At 41.9% G+C, this 16,327-nt stretch overlaps 1 protein-coding gene across 7 annotated transcripts in view; it reads left to right on the top strand.

Moving 5' to 3' along the window:
• The window catches only part of dip2a (DIP2 acetate--CoA ligase A), a 133,183-nt gene that overhangs the window by 97,230 nt on the left and 19,626 nt on the right, over nucleotides 1–16,327 (top strand). For 5 of the 7 annotated variants that reach the window (XR_015499011.1, XM_087267241.1, XM_087267240.1 and 2 more), the window contains 16 exons: nucleotides 2,202–2,321; nucleotides 5,046–5,243; nucleotides 5,477–5,568; nucleotides 6,416–6,526; nucleotides 6,798–6,921; nucleotides 8,460–8,569; nucleotides 8,660–8,762; nucleotides 8,947–9,011; nucleotides 9,136–9,229; nucleotides 9,440–9,559; nucleotides 9,982–10,096; nucleotides 11,017–11,156; nucleotides 11,290–11,426; nucleotides 12,323–12,403; nucleotides 13,240–13,367; nucleotides 14,828–14,942. Coding sequence is in view for 6 of the 7 variants with exons in the window: in XM_087267241.1 (XP_087123367.1) it covers nucleotides 2,202–2,321; nucleotides 5,046–5,243; nucleotides 5,477–5,568; nucleotides 6,416–6,526; nucleotides 6,798–6,921; nucleotides 8,460–8,569; nucleotides 8,660–8,762; nucleotides 8,947–9,011; nucleotides 9,136–9,229; nucleotides 9,440–9,559; nucleotides 9,982–10,096; nucleotides 11,017–11,156; nucleotides 11,290–11,426; nucleotides 12,323–12,403; nucleotides 13,240–13,367; nucleotides 14,828–14,942 (1,853 nt within the window). In the remaining variant the exon portion in view is untranslated. Of the gene's footprint in view, nucleotides 1–388; nucleotides 422–2,201; nucleotides 2,322–5,045; nucleotides 5,244–5,476; nucleotides 5,569–6,415; nucleotides 6,527–6,797; nucleotides 6,922–8,459; nucleotides 8,570–8,659; nucleotides 8,763–8,946; nucleotides 9,012–9,135; nucleotides 9,230–9,439; nucleotides 9,560–9,981; nucleotides 10,097–11,016; nucleotides 11,157–11,289; nucleotides 11,427–12,322; nucleotides 12,404–13,239; nucleotides 13,368–14,827; nucleotides 14,943–16,327 lie in introns of all 7 variants that reach the window. The other 2 variants (XM_087267239.1, XM_087267243.1) reach the window with 1 other exon arrangement.

Raw genomic sequence — 16,327 nt, 5'->3', positions numbered from 1 at the left:
GATCCAGTGTCAATTTAAAATGTATATTTGAAGCTTTCAGCTGACTAAAGCTTTTCCTACATCACTATACTTTTTGTTGTGTTGGTCAAATGGACGTCAAGGTTTGGACATCAAATCAAATAGTATTTTTGACGTGTTTTAAATGTCGTTTTAACACCAAGATGCACCCTGGCTGAATGATGATCATCAGTTTTCACTTCTATGGTTTCTGTCTGCAATTCACGATTAACCTGCTTTCTTTCACCAGTCGCAGTGTTTATTAGTTCTTGGAAAGGCAGCTGTTTGGTTATGGCTAATAACCTCACACAAGAGACACATTGATGAGCTTAATTGTGTCATGCTCAGCACATGCTGTCATGTGTGCTTATTGGGCTCTTCTCTTCTCCAGGCTCTGTCAGGGCAGATGAGGAGGCCGTGGATGGTATTTATGCTCATTTCTTTGCGTGCGCCTCCTCCTGGTGTCTCTGTTCATCTGTGCTGTGTTCAAAGCGTCTGCTAAACTCCCCGTGTTGTGAACTTATGATCACGAGAACAGTATTTCCTCCCAGCGTGTCTCTTCGTGTCTTTGTTAGTGTGGGTTAATGAATTGTTCAAAGTGTTTTCTCTGCATACAACTGTTTTGTTTTGGGTGTTTTATTATTTTAATATGCAAATACAGCCAAAGCTGATCATGTCTGAGAGTGTTTCATGTTGATCCAATTCTTGTGCAAAAGAAGTGTGTTAGCTAAATATTCCCATCTTATCACAGAAACAGTGTCCTGTGTTCTACTTCTACATGTTATTTACAACACATACAGCGTACTGTAGTATTAACTAGTGTGAACTAATATAAATACTGTAGTATTCTTAACTTTTTACTGCAGTAAACTGTGGTGTATTGCAGTATCATATACACTATAGTTGTTGAAAACTACAGTGTTGGGTCAGTTCTTTATATTACTTTACTTGTGGTGTTACCATAGCAACTGTAATATCACCACAACATATTGATAACTGTAGTTGTTGTGTTACCATAGCAACAGTAGAATCACTAGAATGATTCTACAGTTGCTATGATAAAACAACAACTAAAGTAACTGCTGTTGTGGTGATTCTACAGTTGCTATGGTAACACCACAACTACAGTAATTAATCTGTTGTGGTGATTTACAGTTGCTATGGTAACACAACAACTACAGTGATTAAACTGTTGTGGTAATTCCACAGTTGCTATGGTAACACGACAACTACATTGATTAATCTGTTGTGATGATTCTCTACTTGCTATGGTAACACAACAACTACTGTAAAAAAACTGTTGTGGTGATTCTATAGTTGCTATGGTAACACAACATCTATAATAATTAATCAGTTGTGGGGATTTTACAGTTGCTATGGTAACAGAACTATAGTGATCAAACTGTTGTGGTGATTCTACAGTTGTTATGGTAACAGCTACAACAATTAATCTGTTTGGGTGATTCTATAGTTGCTATGGTAACACAACAACTACAATAATTAATCTGTTGTGGTGATTCTACAGTTGCTATGGTAACACAACACCTATAGTAATTAATCTGTTGTGGTGATTCTACAGTTGCCGTGGTAACACAACAACTATAATTATTTAAACAAATGAGCCAGTACTGTAGTTCTCTCCAACTATTGGGTATATTATACTAGAATACACCACAGTTTACTGTAGTAAAAACTGAAGTATGCTTCAGAGTTTATTACAGTTCACAGCTTTTGATCCTACAGTAAGGGTTGTAAATACCTTAATGTATCTATTATAACACACTGTATGGTTCAAGATCACTGTAATATTTACTGTAAATTGCTATAGCGTTCTTTCGTTAGCTTGCAGTGTGTTGTGGGTAGTTGAGTAAGTCACGTCTCTGAGAGATTCATCATTGAGGATGAGTGTTTTGTTTGTTCTCTCCACTCTGTTGTGTGAAATACTGCATTTGCCTGAATACAAATGATTCTGTTATAGTCGTTATAAACCAGCTAGCAAAACTTTCCCGCTCTATTTTATTTATTGTATATACATTCTAAAACAAATGCTAAAGCTTGATTTGAAGAAGTAAAAAAAAAACAAGAAGCATATTTAACCTGACTGACTTTTCTTTACATTTAATGCAGTGCATTGTGTCATGTGGAAAGCCATGGTATGATTTGATGGTTTCAACATAGTCCGTCTTCTCCATGTCTGTCTGAAGGTGTTCCAGTCAACAGTCGAGTGTCCTCCAAGATCCAGCAGCTCCTCAACACTCTCAAAAGGCCAAAGAGACCTCCTCTACGAGAGTTCTTCCTTGATGACTTCGAGGAGCTTTTGGATGGTAAGACCACAACAGATGAATTACTGTAGCTGTTGTGTTACTATAGCAACTGTAGAATCACCACAACAGATCAATCACTGTACCTGTTGTGTTACCATAGCAACTGTAGAATCACCACAACATATTAATTACTGTAGCTGTTGTGTTACCATAGCAACTGTAGAATCACCACAACAGATTAATTACTGTAGCTGTTGTGTTACCATAGCAACTGTAGAATCACCACAACAGATTAATTACTGTAGCTGTTGTGTTACCATAGCAACTGTAGAATCACCACAACAGATTAATTACTGTAGCTGTTGTGTTACCATAGCAACTGTAGAATCACCACAGATCAATCACTGTACCTGTTGTGTTACCATAGCAACTGTAGAATCACCACAACAGATTAATTACTGTAGCTGTTGTGTTACCATAGCAACTGTAGAATCACCACAACAGATTAATTACTGTAGCTGTTGTGTTACCATAGCAACTGTAGAATCACCACAACAGATTAATTACTGTAGCTGTTGTGTTACCATAGCAACTGTAGAATCACCACAACAGATTAATTACTGTAGCTGTTGTGTTACCATAGCAACTGTAGAATCACCACAACAGATTAATTACTGTAGCTGTTGTGTTACCATAGCAACTGTAGAATCACCACAACAGATTAATTACTGTAGCTGTTGTGTTACCATAGCAACTGTAGAATCACCACAGATCAATCACTGTACCTGTTGTGTTACCATAGCAACTGTAGAATCACCACAACAGATTAATTACTGTAGCTGTTGTGTTACCATAGCAATTGTAGAATCACCACAACAGATTAATTACTGTAGCTGTTGTGTTACCATAGCAACTGTAGAATCACCACAACAGATTAATTACTGTAGCTGTTGTGTTACCATAGCAACTGTAGAATCACCACAACAGATTAATTACTGTAGCTGTTGTGTTACCATAGCAACTGTAGAATCACCACAACAGATTCATTACTACTGCTGTTGTGCTACCATTCCCATCCAATCAAATCACACATATATAAAAATCACATTAGACAGACTCGAACAACACAAACTCTTTATAAATGCAGCAAACCTGTAAAAACCCACAAAATCATCACACACAGCAAATGAGAGACTGTGTTTCTCAACCGCGTTCCTGGAGGAGCACCAGCTCTGCACATTTACTGTACCATGTCTCTTACACCAAACACACCTGATTCAGATCATCAGCTCATTAGCAAAGACTCAAAGATTTGTAATGGGTGTGACAGACAAAGGAGACATCCTAAACATTCAGTGCTGGTGGCAATGTGGTTGAGAAACACTGCTTTAGATGATGATGATGAAGATGTTTGAGGACTGAAACTGCCTTAAACAATCACTAAATGTACTACAGAATATTTAGTTTTCTCACACACACACACACACACACACACATACACACACACACACACACACACACACACACACACACACACACACTGCATGTATCATTGCTGCCTAGTTTGTGGCGCCACCTGCTGGACAGTCTTGTTAGTCAGAGGTCAAACGTCATAACAGTGTTAGCATATCAGCACATTAATTTGTTCTGTTGGCTTATCATAGATGCTGAATGCCAAATAATGTAACTTACACCTAAAAACACCCTTTAAACATTAATTTTCTTATGTATTTTTGTATTTTTTCCTTGTGAATGGTAACGCAGTACTCAGTCTTTTCTGTGGTCAGTTTTGTTTGCGTTATAGTGATAAATCCCTCTGTTATATATACTCTGGCTCTTGTGAAGTGGTCAACAGACTCTTTGAGTGTTATTAAAGTTAATAAAGAGCTTTTAAAAAGCCTGTGGATCAATATCACCTTGTATTCTCTCTGTCTTTGTTCAGTCGGCTCGCTCTTTCTATAATAATGAGAAACGCTCCTTCATGTTCTCTCCGCCGCCGCAGCATCTTCTCTTTGCATTCTGTCGGTCTCTCCGCTTTTCTTTCTCTCTGTTCCAGACACACAAAATCAATCAGGTCTTTTTACAGCCGCGTCACATCTCGCCTTCAGGACTCACGAGTCACCCTGAGGCGATCGCTGACATTAAACTCTCTCTCACCTCCATCTCCTGCCTATTGCTGAAACTCTTCTGACTCATTTTAGCTCAAACATTTTTATTCAAAAGCTTTTAAGATCAGAGCATCACATATGAAGATGTCCATATGCAAATCTGATATATAGATGTTCCTTAGTATTTCTTCTTATACACACTCAGCGGCCACTTTATTAGGTACACCTTACTAGTTCCGGGTTGCCTTCAGAACTGCCTTAATCCTCGGTGGCGTAGATTCAGCAAGCTACAGGAAATATTCCTCTGAGATTTTGCTCCATATTGTCATGATAGCATCACACAGTTGCTGCAGATTTGTCGGCTGCACATCCATGATGCCAATCTCCCGTTCCACCACATCCCAAAGCTGCTCTATTGGATTGAGCTCTGGTGACTGTGGAGGCCATTTGCGCACAGTGAACTCATCGTCATGTTCAAGAAAGGCTGTGGCGTTGACACCATGCTCAATTGGTACTAATGGACCCAAAGAAAATCTCCCCCACACCATTACACCACCACCACCAGCCTGAACCGCTGATACAAGGCAGGATGATCCATGCTTTCATGTTGTTGAGGCCAAATTCTGACCCCAATCATTCGAATGTGGTTTATTGTATGATGTTGTGTGTGTTGCAGTGCAGCATCCAGACCCGCAGCAGCCGAAGCCAGAGGGAGGGGAGATGCGGCCTCTGAGCGGGGACCCACCAGTGGTCTCCAGTAATCGGCCCTCGTCTCTGCTGGGGTCCTTGCATCGCTGGGGAAACACTCAGGCCAAGAGCCCCTGCCTGACCTCACTGGACAACACAGGAAAACCCCTCTACACACTCACATACGGTACATCACTGAGCGTTCACACACACAAACCCCTCTACACACTCACATAAGCTACATCACTGAGTGTTTACACACACCGCTGCTAGCACTGGGTGATGGGACAGACATCTTATATCCTGTTAAACAAAGATATCGTGACAGAGTACCTTTTGAGTGGGTGTTTGTTTCTATAAATGTGTGTGTGTGTGTGTGTGTGTGTGTGTGTGTGTGTGTGTGTGTGTGTGTGTGTGTAGGGAAGCTGTGGACGCGGAGTCAGAAACTGGCATTCACACTGCTTAACAAACTGAGCAGCAGGAATGAACCACTGCTGAGACCTGGAGACAGAGTGAGTCACACACACACACACACACACACACACACACACACACACACACACACACACACACACAAAAGCATCATGAAAAAATACTGTAGTCATTTAAATTAGGAGCTATATTGTTTTTGAATCATACTATAGTGACATTATTCGATACATCTGTTGTGGTGATTCTACAGTTGCTATGGCAACACAACAGCTACAGTAACTGATCTGTTGTGGTAATTCTACAGTTGCTATGGCAACACAACAGCTACAGTAATTAATCTGTTGTGGTGATTCTACAGTTGCTATGGTAACACAACAGCTATACTAATTTGACTGTTGTGGTGATCCTTCAGTTACTATGGCAACACAACAGCTACAGTAATTCATCTGTTGTGGTGATTCTACAGTTGCTATGGCAACACAACAACTATAGTAATTGATCTGTTGTGGTGATTCTACAGTTGCTATGGCAACACAACAGCAATAGCAATATAAACAAATGAGGTAATACTGTCGTTTTATACAGCTATAGACTATAATATACTCCAACACACCACAGTTGACTGTAATAAAAGCTAAAGTATACTTCAGTATATTTATCAGTTTATTATAGTTATTACTGCATTATGTTGGGAAATTCATTAACAGAGATCCTTTGAGACTCAAACAGGTTTATAGCAAGTGTAAGGAGAGTAAATGATGACAGGATTGTCACTTTTGGGTGAACTTGTGTCGGTAAATGTTGTAAAAAGAAAAATAAAGGGCAAATACACTGGGCTATACACGAGTGGTGCTTGTTTAAAAGAATAAGCAATCAAATGTAAACTAGTAAAAGGAAATGTAAACTCTGATAATCTGTTGTCCACAGGTTGCACTGGTGTTCCCCAATAATGACCCAGTGATGTTCATGGTGGCGTTTTACGGCTGTCTGCTGGCGGAGCTGGTGCCCGTGCCCATAGAGGTGCCGCTCACTCGAAAGGTACTGATGATCATTAGCAGATAAACCATAGAGGAAATCCTGTGTGTGTGCATGTGTGTGTGTATGTGAGTGTGTTCATGTGTGTACTTCTCTATTGCTATTGTATCTGGATCTAGTGGCATTAATTTGTGTCTCGTTTGGTTGCTCATTGATGACATCATTTCCCAAAGTTACTGGTCATCATTGCTCTAAAAGTTGTTCAGTGTGTAAAGAGCATGTTGACTGTGTGTGGTGTGATTATTAGAGCTGATGGATGTATGTGTGTGTGTAGGATGCGGGCGGGCAGCAGGTGGGCTTTCTGCTGGGCAGCTGTGGGGTCACTCTGGCTCTGACCACTGACGCCTGCCAGAAGGGTTTGCCCAAAGCACAGACTGGGGAGGTGGTCACTTTTAAAGGTGGGCTGTTCACAACAAGGTCATCATGGTTTTGCATTTAAAGTCCTTAGTTGCATCCCAAATGGCACAGTGTACACTACGCACTCGTGTACTTGAACACTTAACCGTGTGGTGTGATCTAGAGTTTAGTGTCACCCCAAATGAAGAACTACAACAGATAAAACATTCCCCAGGCAGTGTGGGAAATTACTGAAATAAATTCATCACTAGCTCCTCCCCTTCATCTGTTGCCCCTCCTCCTCACAAATAGCTCCGCCCTTCCATCAGTAGCTCCTCCTCTTCAACATTATCTCCTCCCCTTCATCAGCAGCTCCTCCTCTTCATCAGTAGCTCCTCCTTTTCAACATTATCTCCTCCCCTTCATTAGCAGCTCCTCCCCTTCATCAGTAGCTCCTCCTTTTCAACATTATCTCCTCCCCTTCATTAGCAGCTCCTCCTCTTCATCAGTAGCTCCTCTGCTTAATCAGTATCTCCATCCTTTTATCAGTAGCTCCTCCCTTTCGTCCATAGCTCCTCCTCTTTATCGGCAGCTCCTCCTCTTCATCAGTTGCCCCTCCTCTTTATCAGTAGCTCCTCCTCTTCATCAGTAGCTCCTCCTCTTCATCAGTAGCTCCTCCTCTTTATCAGTAGCTCCCCCTCTTCATCAATAGCTCCCCCTCTTCATCAATAGCTCCTCCTCTTCATCAATAGCGCCTCTTCTTCATCAGTAGCCCCTCCTCTTCATCAGTAGCCCCTCCTCTTTATCAGTAGCTCCCCCTCTTCATCAATAGCTCCTCCTCTTCATCAGTAGCGCCTCTTCTTCATCAGTAGCCCCTCCTCTTTATCAGTAGCTCCTCCTCTTTATCAGTAGCTCCTCCTCTTCATCAGTAGCTCCTCCTCTTCATCAGTAGATCCTCCTCTTAATCAGTAGCTCCACCCCTTTATCAGTAGCACCTCCTCTTCATCAGTAGCTCCTCCTCTTAATCAGTTGCTCCATCTCTCTATCAGTAGCACCTCCTCTTCATCAGTAGCTCCTCCTCTTAATCAGCTGCTCCATCTCTCTATCAGTAGCACCTCCTCTTCATCAGTAGCTCCTCCTCTTAATCAGTAGCTCCATCTCTCTATCAGTAGCACCTCCTCTTCATCAGTAGCTCCTCCTCTTAATCAGCTGCTCCATCTCTCTATCAGTAGCACTTCCTCTTCATCAATAGCTCTTTTCTTTATCAGTAGCTCCTCCTTTTAATTATTAGCTCCACCCCTTTACCAGTAGCACCTCCTCTTCATCAGTAGCTCCACCCCTTTACCAGTAGCACCTCTTCTTCATCAGTAGCTCCTCCTCTTCATCAGTAGCTCCACCCCTTTATCAGTAGCACCTCCTCTTCATCAGTAGCTCCACCCCTTTATCAGTAGCACCTCCTATTCATCAGTAGCTCCTCCTCTTAATCAGTGGCTCCACCCCTTCACCTGCAAAAATTTTGATGCAAGTTTTTGACCAATAGTTTTTCAGACTCTTTATTGTGTGTGTGTGTGTGTGTGTGTGTGTGTGTGTGTGTTGTCAGGCTGGCCTCGGCTGCTGTGGTTTGTTACTGATGGAAAACATGTTGTAAAGCCTCCTAAAGACTGGCATCCACCAATACGAGACGCCAGCAACGAGATCGCATACATAGAGGTCAGAAACACTGTCTGTCTGTCTGTCTGTCTGTCTGTCTGTCTGCAGTGTGTATATCAGCATGTGTGTGTGTGTGTGTGTTGTTGACAGTATAAGACCGGTAAGGAGGGCAGCACTATGGGGGTCACGGTGTCTCACTCCGCCATGTTGGCTCACTGTCATGCGCTCACACAGGCCTGCGGATACACAGAGGGTGAGTGTGGGCGAACGCACAATATAATGACTGGTATTGCTATACTTGTGGGGACATTTGCTTATCTTGACATATGTCACTGTCAACAGTAGTTGTAATGTGAGTTATGATGTTCTTCTTTCTGCTGAGCTCAGCATTTCTTGTGAATGCATGTGTGTGTGTGTGTGTTTGTGGTCACTCACAGGAGAGATTATAACTAATGTGTTGGACTTCAAGCGGGACGCTGGTTTATGGCACGGGGTCTTGACGGTGAGTTTTCCTGCACACACACACACTCGAAAAGAGAAACATGCCGACACACACACACACACTGACACACACTCAGACATCAGTCAGTCAGTGATGTTGTGTTGTTCCTCCTGCTGGTGTTCAGAGTGTGATGAACAGAATGCATGTGATCAGCATCCCGTACTCACTGATGAAGGTCAACCCTCTGTCCTGGATACAGAAAGTGCACACTTATAAAGGTAAAACACACACACACACACACACACACACACACACACACACACACACACACACACACTGAATACACACATTGTCTGAAATGCTGTTCATTCTTCATCCAGCACCAGAACTGTGTGTCTAAAACGCTGATACTAGCTGTCAGGACAGTGACTGAAGGTGTGTGTGTGTGTGTGTGTGTGTGTGTGTGTGTGTGTGTGTCTATCTGACAGCACGTGTTGCCGTGGTGAAGTCCAGAGACATGCACTGGTCACTTTTAGCCCAGCGGGATCAGAGAGACATCAGTCTGAGCTCTCTACGCATGCTCATTGTAGCAGACGGAGCCAATCCCTGTGAGTACACACACACTTACATACACACAAACATACTGACACATATGCACACACACATACATGCATGCACTCACACAAACGCACAAACACAAGAGCATACATTTACATACACACAAATATACTGACACATACGCACACGCACATGCACGCATACACTTACACACACAAGCACAGTGATACATATGTGCACACATACTTACACACCCAAACTCCAACTCTGATTCTCTTCTCGCCGTTTTCCTCATGGAGGCCAAAAAAAGTCCCCATAAAATCAACATTTTTTGGTGTTGCTATATTTTTGGGGACATTTAGTCCTCGTAATGTATTAAATACAAGCTACATACACACACTCATACTCCTGTAATCTCGGATTGAATATACCGACAGTGGTCTTCACTGTGATCGTGTTCATGCACACACAGGGTCCATTTCGTCGTGCGATGCCTTCCTGAATGTGTTTCAGTCGCGCGGGCTGCGTCCTGAGGTCATCTGTCCGTGTGCCAGCTCCTCTGAGGCCCTGACCGTCGCCATCCGCAGGTACAGACTCACACTGCAGCCAATCAGACTACAGCACTGCTCAACCGATTTGCATACACATACAACATAGTATTTACAACATATTATATAAAATATTCATCACCAGAAGTTGAGTTGTACACAACTGACACATGCTAATAGGTGGACACGTGACAAAATACTGTAGTGAATTACAGTAGATGCTATAGAGTTTTTGAACCATACTATAGGAAAGTACTTGTGGTGATTCTACAGTTGCTATGGTAACACAACAACTATAGTGATTTGTCTGTTGTGGTGATTCTACAGTTGCTATGGTAACTGAACAACTATAGTTATTGATCTGTTGTGGTGGTTCTACAGTTGCTATGGTAACTGAACAACTATAGTTATTGATCTGTTGTGGTGGTTCTACAGTTGCTATGGTAACTGAACAACTACAGTTATTAATCTGATTTGGTGATTTGCAGTTGCTATGGCAACACAACAACTATAGTGATTAATTTGTTGTGGTGATTCTACAGTTGCTATGGTAACACAACAACTATAGTAATCCATTGTGGTGATTCTACAGTTGCTATAGTAACCAAACAACCATAGTTTTTAATCTGTTGTGGTGATTCTACAGTTGCTATGGTAACACAACAGCTACAGTAATCTGTTGTGGTGATTCTACTGTTGCTATGGTAACACAACAACTATAGTAATCCATTGTGGTGATTCTACAGTTGCCATGGTAACCAAACAACTATAGTAATTAATCTGTTGTTGTGATTATACAGTTGCTATGGTAACACAACAACTACAGTAATATAAACAAATGAGTCATTACTGTAGTTTTTTACAACTGTAGGGTATATAATACTACAATACACTGCAGTTTACTGTTGTAAAAACCAAAGTGTGAGTTCGTGTCTGTTTGTGTGTGTGTGCGCACACAGGCCTCCAGAGACAGGTGTTCCTCCTCCAGGTAAGGCTGTTCTCTCTATGAGTGGTCTGAGCTATGGAGTGATTCGGGTGGACACCGAGGAGAAGCTCTCCGTCCTCACAGTGCAGGACGCGGGACAGGTGATGCCCGGAGGTGAGTCTGTGTTTCAGCCGACGGATGCTGTAGATGTGACAAAACACTTTTTGTTGACCATTCTACTGTTATAAAGCGTACACTGATCTCACTGTGTGTGTGTGTGTGTATGTTTGTGTGTGTGCATGTCCAGGGCTGGTGTGTGTGATTCGTGTGGAGGGAACGCCGTATCTCTGCCGTACGGATGAGGTCGGAGAGATCTGTGTGAGCTCCAGCACTACAGGAATCTCCTATTATGGTCTGCCTGGAATGACCAAGAATGTCTTTGAGGTGTGCAAATATTGTTCTTCCTCAATGATGCGTCTTGTAGCTCGTCTCATCATCTTCTGGGAGAGGCCTGGGTCATTTCTAATCACAAAACACACGTTCTTGTTGAATAAAAGACTAACTTTAAGTCAGAATATGCCAATAGTATGAATAATTTCAGGCTTGACTATGTGTGTGTGTGTGTATATATATATATATATATATATATATATATATATATATATATATAATTTTATATATTTATTAACATATAATATTTATACACAGTGAGTACACACACATTATATTAACACACACTTATTTTTGGATGTGATTGATTGTGATTAAACAGCATTAGTGTAAATAAACGAGCACCCTATAAAGGGTTAAGCTTTGCAATATAGTGAAATATTTTTAACTTTTTCCAATATTTCCCAAATGATGTTGAACAGATTCAGGAGTTTTTCTCAGTATTTCCTCTAATGTTTGTTCTTCTGAAGAAACTCTGTTTTATTTCAGCTAGAATAAAAGCTGTTTTTAATTGTTTTAAAGCCATTTTAAGCTCAATATTATTGGCCCCTTCAGCAATATTAGTGTTGATTGTCTCCAGAACAAACCACTGTTATACAATGACTTGCCTAATTACCCTAACTTTACCCTAATTACCCTAGTGAAGCCTTTACATGTCACTGTAAGCTGAACACTAGTGTCTTGAAGAATATCTAGTCTAATATTATGTGCTATCATCATGGCAAAGAGAAAAGAAATCAGTTATTAGAGATGAGTTATTAACTCTATTATGTGCAGAAATGTGCTGAACAGATCTACTCTCGGTTGAACAGAAATTGGGAAAAAATATACAGGAGGGATAATAATTCTGACTAAATCTGCATTTGTATATGTTTGAACTTTTTTCCCAGACCATTCCCGTCACATCATCAGGAGCTCCTATCAGTGACCGAGCCTTCACACGCACCTCTCTGCTGGGCTTCATTGGTCCGGTGGGTCCACATTTCTGCAGTATTTCTCTCAAGGGTGAAGATATGGTTTTGATATTGGTGGGACCTAATTTAACCAAATCCCTCCATAAAAAGAGTTCAATAAAGGCTTCTGTTTACTGAGAGTTTATGTGCACACACACATACTATTCATTCATTCATTTCCCTTCGGCTTAGTCCTTTCATTCATCAGGGGTCGCCACTGCAGAATGAACCACCAACTTATCCAGCACATGTTTTACACTGCGGATGTCTTCCCAGCTGCAACCCAGTACTGGGAAACACCCATACGCACTCACATTCACACACACACTCATGCACTACGGCCAATTTAGTTAATCAATTCCCCTATAGCGCATGTGTTTGGACTTATAGGGGAAACTGGAGCAGAGGAAACACACGCCAACACGGGGAGAACATGCAAACTTCATACAGAAACACCACTTGAGCCAGCCAGGGCTTGAACCAGCAACCTTCTTGCTGAGAGGCGACAGCAGCAATCAGTAACGCATGATTATATGTCAATAAAAGTGATTATAATGGAAGTCAATGGGGCAAAAACAGCACCAACATCACCAAAGAGTCAATCTGAACAGAGTGTATTCAAAGACTTTTCAAAGCATTTTCCTAAAATGTGTGTCAAAATAAGATTCATCCGCATAAATGACGCCATTTGCTGAAACACAGAGACAGTTGAGGCCAAATTAAGGCTCAAAATCAGCCCAGAGTAGATGAAAACAACCCAACAGCACACGAGGGTTAATTCTACGCCCTTAACTCCTCCTCCAAGCTCATGGTGTGTGTTTGTGTGTGTGTGTGTGTGCATGCTTGTGTTGCAGGATAATCTGGTGTTTGTGGTGGGCAAGCTGGACGGGCTGATGGTGGTCAGTGGACGCAGGCATAATGCTGATGATGTGGTGGCCACAGCGCTGGCCGTCGAGCCCATGAAGTTTGTCTACAGAGGAAGGTATTTAACTGGAGAATATCTGATCATCTGCTGTTTAACTACGCCATGATGTATCAGAGATACTCTAAAGTTAATCCATGATAATAATTACAAAAACAAATGGGTGACACTTTACTTGAAGGGGGACTTACTGGACACATTTATAATCATGACAGGAATATTCATGAATATTAATGAGATTTTATCCATGCTTATGTCAGTAACTAGTGTCGTCTATTAACAGTGTCAAATAATTGTATAGCTGTGTCATTAATATCAGCTGTATTGAGATTTATTCATCATTCATTTTCTTTTCGGCTTAGTCCCTTTATTAATCAGGGGTCCCCACAGCGGAATGAACCACAAACTATTCCAGCATATGTTTTACGCAGCAGATGCCCTTCAAGTACTGGGAAACACTCATACTCACTCATTCACACACACACTCATACACTCCGGCCAGTGTAGTTGATCAGTTCCCCTATAGCGCATGTGTTTGGTCTGTGGGAGAAACCAGAGCACCCGGAGGAAACCCACGCCAACACGGGGAGAACATGCAAACTCCACACAGAAACACCAACTGACCCAGTCGGGACTCGAACCAACGACCTTCTTGCTGTGAGGCCACAGTGCTAACCACTGAGTCACCGTGCTGCCCATGTATTGTAATTCATATATGTATATGAATTTGCACCATAATAACATTCATGACACAGTTATAATGTCCTCATGACAATCATGTTTATGACAGATTTATGACAGGTTATGTTGCCATGGTAACGTCAAGATGTCATAACAAACACATCTCAAACAATGTCATCTGTGCGTTTAAAATGACAAAACTCAGCGTATGACACTTAATGACAGGTGTCTTAAGCACTGTGGAGAGGTAAGCATGATTGAACACCCAATGAGGGGGGAGAGCATGATCAGAGCTCGGCGGCTAATCAGAAATAATAAATAACACCTGTTTATTCTAGTGATTGTGCTCCTTTATTAAGGAGAACAGAAGGAGCAGCCGAGAGAGAAGGGAGAGCACACGCACACACATACACACATGTTGTGCATTTATAACCTTGCTGGTCCTACACCACCCAACCGGAGCTGGTATCGAACCGGCAACCTTCCGCATGGGAGTCGGTTGCTCTACCAAGGAGGCTAAAGACCATGGCCTCTAACATCAGTCACTAGAGCACTTTTAGAGGTCAGAGGAGTGAGGTGTACCTGCACAGTAATTATACGCATTTATAAAAATAAACCAATCGCAGACCCTGTCTTCTTCTTCCCACAACAACCGCGAACTTTAATACAAGCATGCTTACAATCTCATGAATATTCATGTCATAATTAAGTATGGAATGTGCTGCTGTTATTATGGAATCATGGTGTGGAGATGTCTCTTAGCGTTATTTATTCTCTCATCTTCATCTCCTGTGTTGAGAGGAGTGTGTTCATCTGAAGATGTGTGTGTTTTCTGTCAGGATCGCAGTGTTTTCTGTGTCGGTGCTGCATGATGAGCGGATAGTAGTGGTGGCGGAGCAGAGACCAGACGCTTCAGAGGAGGACAGCTTTCAGTGGATGAGCCGAGTGCTGCAGGTGAACACACACACACACTCACACACACACACACACAAACACACACATGTTTTCATGTTTATGGACTGTGTATTCTGTCAGCATTTCTCAATGGAGCCGTTTCACATGTTGTTTCTGGTTTGTCAGCAGCAGAAGTGCTCATAGTGTGTAAACTCAGAGCGCAGTGAATAGGAGAGTTCAACAAATCATTTATTTACAATCCTATTAGCTTAAATAATGACAGAGGAACTCCAGGATGGTGTCATCAAGACTTTCAGAAAGAGGAGAACAATAGTGTGAGACTGATAACGGCAGCTGGAGGAGAGAATCAAGGCAGATTTACCGTCCTGCGCCCCATACACACTGCAAAAACAATTTTGGAGCTCGAGAAATGTTTATTAATTCACTTTGTAACGTTTCACGCTTGGGTAGCACTGCAACACATCATGTTAATGATGAAATACCACATATGACAGTGGCCCAAATTGTAATTAAAAAGATGAGATGCCATGCAGCTTTTGATGAAACAACATGAAACCACTTATGTGTGATGTTGGAATATCAAGCCAATTCCATGCGTGTTCAATAAGAAAAGGTCTGGAGATATTCCTTCAATGCCAAAAATATTAGTAGTTTATTAGATACAAATTAATAGTTAGATGTCAGAGCTCTGGGTTACGTTACCCCAATGCAATACAAGAATTACATTCAAGAGGTTCGCAACTCACCTACATTTCCTTGACTCCAGCATATACACACAACTGATTAGGGGTGTCACGATTTTGATTTTTAATCGAAATCGATTGAAATTTATGCTCAATTTTGATTATCGAATCAAAAAATGGAATCGCCGATGCTGCCACGCCCCCATGTCACGTCAGCTTGGCTTGCCAAGCGGGAAATAACAGGCTTGTTGAAGTGCTTGTTAAACTGCAGAAGCAGGAGACCCGTCGACAGAGCTTAAACCCTCTCCTCTTTCAATGTAGTCGCCGGTGTGGAAGCATTTTGGATTTCCAGTGAGTTATGTTGACAACATTCGTGTTGTTGACAAAAAAACCCCCACAGTTTTGCAAGCTCTGCTATGTACGTGTTACGTACGGTTCGTCCGATAGACAACACCGGCATTGCGATCCTCCGCCCGCCAACGTTGCAAATCCGCTGGGGAAAAGTTCACACTCAGGCCCTGTTTACACTGTCTTTGTTTTTAAATGGCATTTTAGAACGACAACGATTTGACATCCACAGTGGCGTGTAGCATTTCTGAGCAGCCCTCCTTCCTCTCTACCTCTGAAAATGCACATCACGTGACCACACAGACACAGACGCACACAGCCATGCGCTCGAGACAGCAGGTCCAGGCAGTCAGAGGACTGCTTCAATCTTTCACTCACTTGTACTTGGTCATT

Source organism: Danio rerio, chromosome 9 (assembly GCF_052040795.2).
Source record: "Danio rerio strain M-AB ecotype USA chromosome 9, GRCz13ab, whole genome shotgun sequence".
NCBI classification, from domain to species: Eukaryota; Metazoa; Chordata; class Actinopteri; order Cypriniformes; family Danionidae; genus Danio; species Danio rerio.
This window is presented reverse-complemented; position numbering and strand designations above follow the sequence as displayed.